Source organism: Austrofundulus limnaeus, unplaced genomic scaffold (assembly GCF_001266775.1).
Source record: "Austrofundulus limnaeus strain Quisiro unplaced genomic scaffold, Austrofundulus_limnaeus-1.0 Scaffold7, whole genome shotgun sequence".
NCBI classification, from domain to species: domain Eukaryota; kingdom Metazoa; phylum Chordata; class Actinopteri; order Cyprinodontiformes; family Rivulidae; genus Austrofundulus; species Austrofundulus limnaeus.
The window spans coordinates 1,583,722-1,590,483 of record NW_013952409.1 but is presented as its reverse complement, the minus strand read 5'-3'; the positions used below and the strand labels follow the sequence as shown (position 1 = coordinate 1,590,483).

Here is a 6,762-nt window from a genome sequence, read left to right as displayed (position 1 = left end):
GGATGGATGGATGGATGGATGGATGGATGGATGGATGGATGGATGGATGGATGGATGGATGGATGGATGGATGGATATTAGAAATAGGGAGAACTAAATGTTTGTTTTAATGATACATTGCAATTTAAAAAAAAATCAGTTTTGGCTGCTAAAATTAACATGAAAGTAGTTAAAGTCAAAAGTGAAAGAAAAACGAAAGAGAAGTACCTAGCTTTTTGAAAAACAGAGCAAATACAACTAGCCAATCAGTGTTTAAGCTTGAGAAACGCCTACAGAGAACCCCTTCTCGGCACAGCTCTCTTAATACACTAACAGCTAGGGAAGCTAGTTCTTCATTTAAATTATAAGTGGAAACCATTAGCAGACCAATTAGATTCCACTAAATTTAGTTCTGRAACTTTAAATCTGCTGTGTTCGGTGAACATAAAAATGTTTTAGCCAAGGCTATGATGRGGATATCACATGACAGATCTTGAMTTAGTGGTTATTAGTTAGCATTAGCTTCAGCTAATTTTCTTAAAAGTTTAGTGGTTTGGCGTTTGCAAAGCTAATCTTTGTTGTTTGTAGATTGGCAGGTAAAAAACTAAGTTTTTGGGTAGCTGCACCCCTTCCTTTTTATTTATGTTTTTCTAATCTAAACCATCATTTAGTGACTTTTAGCTTTTACCTACATTGCCACTACTTTTAAATTTTAGCTATTGCCCTTTGCTACTTTAGCATTTAGATACCATTTTGCTACTTTTAGCTAATGTTTTGGGAGGWAGCTCAAAGGTCTTGTAGCAGTCATGATTTTGTAATCTTCAGGCTGCAGGTTCATTTTCCTACTTTTAGCTTTTAGCTGTGCTCATTTTAACTTTAACAGCTGCTTTTCAGCAGATTTCTGCAGACTCATTCAGCGTTCACACTGCGTTTTCTCTAGCTTTCATTTCAATTTTCCCACTTAGATGATTAATCGTAAAAGTCAACTGATGTCACAGCCGACTGAAACAGAAAATGTGATTTTTTATATCTCTCATTATCTCTAGGTGCAAATGCTTTCTGAAGGCTTCGGCTGAAATCAGTTTAGAGCACAAAGCGATGACAAATCTCTGACCTTATACCACTTTATGTACTTTTTGTCCTTCCGCAAAAAGGTTAAACACCCTCCAAATCAAAGTGCAGTCACTCAGATTATTTGTGACTGCCTACGGTTTTAATCATAAGTTACAATCATCTCATGAACCACAGGATGAGTTTTATTAAAACGAACCATTAACAACTATAATCTTTCAAGAGTCTTTCAAATAGGCCGCCACAGCTTAAAGAAACACAAAAATGGCAAAAGCTCAGCCAATTTTACAGATAATCAGATGAAATTTGGTGTGGTGGTAGCTGAGAATCATCCTCTCAGGGTGCAGATCTCACGATGAGCAGGAGGATTATTTTTTAAAGTTTGACCAAAATGACTTCAGCTAATGTCATTTTTTCAGCGTAAGATTATCTTCAGACTCGGAAAGATGGCGGGTGATGTGCTTTTGTTTATCTTTTAATCACATTCATCCCATGTAAAGTCTGTTAATCATAACAACAGTGATTTAATCATAAATTATTGTAGATAGAATAGAAAATATTTATCATCATTAACAAGTACAACGAAATTAGTGGTTCCCTTATGGTGTCYGACTAGAGGGTATAAAGAAGCGTAGAAATATTTAGAATATAAAGATAAAAAGAAGGACATAAACTGATAAACATTAATAAAATTATCATTGTATTAATGATGATTCTTTTCCAATATTTTACGCAATTTTGTCCTAATGAGGCATAAGTCCAAATCGTATAACATGCAGAATACACTTTTTATTTGCAATTCAAGAACATATAAATAAAACCGTAAAATTATATATTATATAAGCTATGAATATGTTATTGTTGTGGTAAAGTCATTATTGTTTGTGAATAAATAGTAAAAATACTATGTTTATGTGAGTTTAACTCAAAGAAATGGGACTGATTCTTGATAAATAGCTCTTTAATGAGTTTGTTCACCTCTTTTTCTTTGACTCAACTTAGCAGAACTGCTCGAAACGGACCACAGTTCTTTATAATACTTATAACAGCAAGAGTTAATTCTAACTTTCGTTAAGACGACTTCAGGTAGGACCTAATGTTGCACCTTTGCGCACCTGAGATGCAGCTCCGACAGAAACACACACACACAAAAATAAAAATAAAAATAGCTACAGTCTTTCAGTCACCTTCGCGACAGGATTAAAAGCAGCTAAAAAGAACCGGTTTTGGACCAGTTTGGACCGACTCACCCGTCTTCTCTGTGTCCTTGTTCCTGCCTTCTGGACCGAAACCCCGCGAGTCCTCCTCGGTTCTGCAGAACACCGAACTGTTCTGCTGCTGCTGCTGTTGCTGCAGTCACCAAATGAACAGGACCACATCTCTCTGTCCCCATCTCTCTAACGCAAACACACACACAGACACACACACAGACACGCACAACGCTTGAACACACGCGCGCGCACACTCATTTCAGCTTTTTCACCAATAAACACCCACTTTTTGTTTATTTAAGCACCATTTTGCAGCTTTTTGATTAATCTAAATTAATATGTTTAAACATTGCTCTCACCCATAGTCTTATTGAGATTTAAAGCTAAAGAGATTTTTAAAAACTGTATTTTTATTGACTATAAATGTGTAAAATAAGCTATTAATTGCACATAAATCTGCTCCTCCACATTTGGTCCATGTTTTGTTTACATGTGTTTTAAACCTGACCTGAATGTTGTCTGATCTATTGCTGACCCCTGCTGGAAACTAAATAGAAAAACAAAAAATAAATATAAGACTTTTGATAATTTTGCTTTCTGACTATGTTTGTGTCTGTTAGAACAGTGTTTCCCAAAGTTGGGGTCGGGACCCAAAGTGGGGTCCCGAAACATCAAGGTGGGGTCCTGAAAAGATTTTAGGAATCAATTACATTTTTGCCTTAGTTGTTACAAAGGAGTGAGGTTAGTATATTTAAAATGGAAAAATGTAGTATAAAAATATTGTTACWATGCCCATGTTTAGTTGACCTGATACAAATGTTTATCATCCAAAAACAGTTGGGGGCACAGGTCTCTGCTACTGTTATTTTGTGGGTCAAAAGCTGAAAAGTTTTGGAACCACTGCACTTTGGTTCCATAGTTGGGCTTGGGACCCAATTATGGGTCATGAAGCACCTTGGATAATCTCCAGAAATCAATTTAAAGGGTAATAAAATAATTYCTGATGTAATATTTTCCCTATAACTATTACAAAAACACAAAAAAGTGTAAATAAGTATTTATATTTCTGTACAAGCCGTTTAGATTGTCAAAAAGCCTGTGTTTTTAGGGTTATTAACAAAGTTCGTGTACTCAGACTAGTAATATTTGGGGTCACAAGTTTTTGCCATGAATATTTTTTGGGTCAGAAGAAAAAAAGTTTGGGAACCACTGTGTTAGAATATCTAATTGAACCACATAATGAAATTCCCATGGGACGCTTTAGCCTTTTTTAACCTTTTTAAAACATTTCTGTACAATTTTAAAGAAGTCCTATTACTTAAATATTAAAACAACTAATTTAAGGTAAATAATGTTAAATAAATAAGGAAATTGGTGGTAGATTCAAATTTCGCACATTATTATAATCTCTTTTTTCCGTCTACTTGTTCCGTGCTTGAATTTCTGCTTGAATTTCTGCTTGAATTTCTGTGTAATTCTTTATGTTGCCAGCGGGTGGCGCTGCAGCTCGCTGCCTGTTTCTCTCGAACGCTGTGGGAAACCCCTTTCACTTCAATCCGCTTCGTGCCGTGCGTCAACCCGTGTCCGTTATCCACTCGAGTGTGGACAATGACGTGGTCCGTCTACTACTGAAGAAAGACTCGGCTGCTTTACGGAGACACAAACGAGGCGGATCCAGTCCAAGCAGCGGCTTTTTCTGTCGGTACGCAACACGTATCTGGTCCCTTTTCAGTAACGCGTGAGTGTAGTACGTGAGTTAGTATACCCGGCTGATAAGCGACCACCAGGTGACTGTAACATGCTAGCTAGTAGTAAGCTAATGCTAACATTTACTAAACTGCTAACCATTTGATGGAAATTTACCAAACTGAAAGTCAAACAAGACGGATTTTAAATTCATTATGTTGTGTTAAAACCTAACCTCGCTTTTGAACTGTATTTTTTAGATGTAATATTTGACTATTAGAAAGTTTTAGTCAAGTGACCCGTTAGCAAATAAGCGGATTTCCTCTTCTCACAACTTCTMTAAATATCGACGCAGGCAGGGACATTTAAAAACGCCCCATGTTCTTGTTTTTGTTCCACTATTATTAGCTTACCTTATTATTTTTGTAACCACTAATTTAAGACCGTCAGGCTTACCTTATTGTTGCATAAGAAATCAATAAAAGGCTTATAAAAGTTTGRTMTGTTCATTTAATCTTTTACAGTCATTTTACTTTCTCACTTTATCTTTAAGTCTTTAAAGTAAACACAACAGGTGCATCTTTGTTCCCAGCTACAGGTGGGGAAAAAAACATGGCTTGTTTGTAGATGTCTCACTCTGATTTGGTCTTCATGGGACAACTATCTGACAAAACTAAAACCATTTTTACTTCTTGCTACGTTTTGTTATCTTGCTATGATCAAAATGTGAATTTTGCGGTTTTTCAGCCTGGTCTGGACACACCTTTCATACAGGACRTGTGTCTTTGCCACAAAACAGGTATTTTTGAGCTGTTAGAACTTTTTTCTGCTGAAGAAGTGATTGGATTTGTACATTTCTGGGCAGGTTTGAGCTTGTGATATACGAATGTTTGGTAAGAGAATCGTTTTTTTCTTTTAGTTGTAAAGTAGTGTTGAATACGACACCCTGGACCATTAAGGTGCAGCAAATGCTTTGTTTAAAAACACAATCGTGTGACTTTTTGTTCTTTTTCTGTAAAGAAGTGGGGCAGGTTTTATGGTGGCAGAAAGAGTGCTTATAAAKATAAAAACTCATCTGGGTGTGGATTGAGAAGACAGATGACCCATAGTTCAGCTAACTTTAATCAGTTGTTCCTTCATATGTCAGGTCTGCTTCAAACCTGTGGAGAGGAGACAGGAAGTTTAAAATTATTATTATTATTATTATTATTATTAGTAGTAGTAGTAGTAGTAGTATTTTCAAAACTACTTTTTCAATTTGGAAAGTAGTTTTACATAAATCAGCCCTGCACAACGTACGGGGTACTTACATGGTATCTACTGAGTAGTTGCATGGTGTTGTTACATGGTATGTAAAGAGTACTGACATGGTATGTGCAAGGTACTTATTTGGTGTACTTACATGGTATACACCAGGTACTTACTTGGTATACTTAAATGGTATTTACCAGGTACTTTGCATGGTATTCACTGAGTATGTACATGGTATACACCCAGTTAGRTACTTGGTGTATTTACATGGTATGGACCAGGTACTTGCTTTCAGTAATTAAACYGTATGTACTGCATACTTGCATAGTATGCACTAGGTACTCGCTTGATGTACTTAAATAGTATGCACCGCATATTTACATATTAGTATGCACTAGGTACTTGCTTGGTGTAGTTCTATGGTAAGTACTGGGTACTTGCCTAGTATATACCAGTTACTTACTTGGTGTACTTACATGGAATGTACTGGGTACTTGCATTGTACTTACATGGAATGTACTGGGTACTTGCATTATACTTACATGMTATGTACTGGGTACTTGCATTGTACTTACATGGTATGTACTGGGTACTTACATGGTATGTACTGTGTACTTATATGGTATGTACTGAAAACATACCTAGTACACACCCAGTACTTATAAGGGACTTAGGGTACATACTGGGTACTTAGCAGGTGCATAAGTCGATGGTATGTATCAGTAAGTACACWACTCTGTAAGTCTGATATGTACCTGGTACTCACTCTGTACTTATTAGGCAGTATTATGTACTGCTACCATCTAGGAATATGCATAAGATTTTACAAAATCCCCAAAGAKTGTGTTTATTTTTTGAGTTGCACATAATTTAAATACATTTCTGTATTATTTTTGTCAGAGTATCATGCGGTGGTAACTGTGGGTCGTCTGGGCCGGGAGATGATCGCAGCTTGGAGCAGAAGACGGTGTTGAGAGGACAGAAATGGACCGGAGCGTCTGGAGCTGCTGGCAAAGTGTCTTCTCCACGGCTCTGCTGTACGGCTCGTTGGCCCTGTTTACGTCCATCCTCCACAACGTCTTCCTGCTGTACTACGTGGAGACGTTCGTGTCCATCTACAAGATCGATAAAGTCTCCTTCTGGGTGGGAGAGGTGAGTGGAAGAACCAGAACCTGTCCCTGCTGATCCACACTTACATCTCTGTTTTAGCTCATATGACGTTTATGTGTGGGGATTAACGAGCCGTCACAACGATGACTACTGGTAATTGTTTTGTTTGCTGCTTCACAGACTGTGTTTCTCATCTGGAACAGTCTGAACGATCCTCTCTTCGGCTGGCTGAGTGATCGCTCCTTCCTCAGCTCTCCTCCGTGAGTTTTATAATTAAATATTACAACATTAACGCATGAAAATATCAGAAAATAAGCTGAATAGTTACATATGGCTCCTTAGCCAAAAACAAAAAGTTTTTGCAAATACTTAAAGAGTAACTTACCCCAAAATTAACTTTTTTTAGCTGATAAACTGTCTAGAATGTGTCTAAAATGTTATATAGTACTGTTTC

General features: G+C 37.0%; 2 protein-coding genes across 2 annotated transcripts in view; one reads left to right on the top strand and one right to left on the bottom strand.

Moving 5' to 3' along the window:
* The window catches only part of sema4gb (sema domain, immunoglobulin domain (Ig), transmembrane domain (TM) and short cytoplasmic domain, (semaphorin) 4Gb), a 47,752-nt gene extending 45,140 nt beyond the window's left edge, over nt 1-2,612 (bottom strand). Inside the window, exon 1 of the mRNA XM_014032530.1 lies at nt 2,301-2,612. Coding sequence (XP_013887984.1) covers nt 2,301-2,429 — 129 coding nt within the window. The 5' untranslated portion in view covers nt 2,430-2,612. The remainder of the gene's footprint in view (nt 1-2,300) is intronic.
* A 1,192-nt stretch (nt 2,613-3,804) lies between these two features.
* The window catches only part of mfsd13a (major facilitator superfamily domain containing 13A), an 8,193-nt gene continuing 5,235 nt past the window's right edge, over nt 3,805-6,762 (top strand). The window contains exons 1-3 of the mRNA XM_014032520.1: nt 3,805-3,963; nt 6,101-6,350; nt 6,489-6,568. Of these exons, the coding sequence (XP_013887974.1) occupies nt 6,183-6,350; nt 6,489-6,568 (248 nt within the window). The 5' untranslated portion in view covers nt 3,805-3,963; nt 6,101-6,182. The remainder of the gene's footprint in view (nt 3,964-6,100; nt 6,351-6,488; nt 6,569-6,762) is intronic.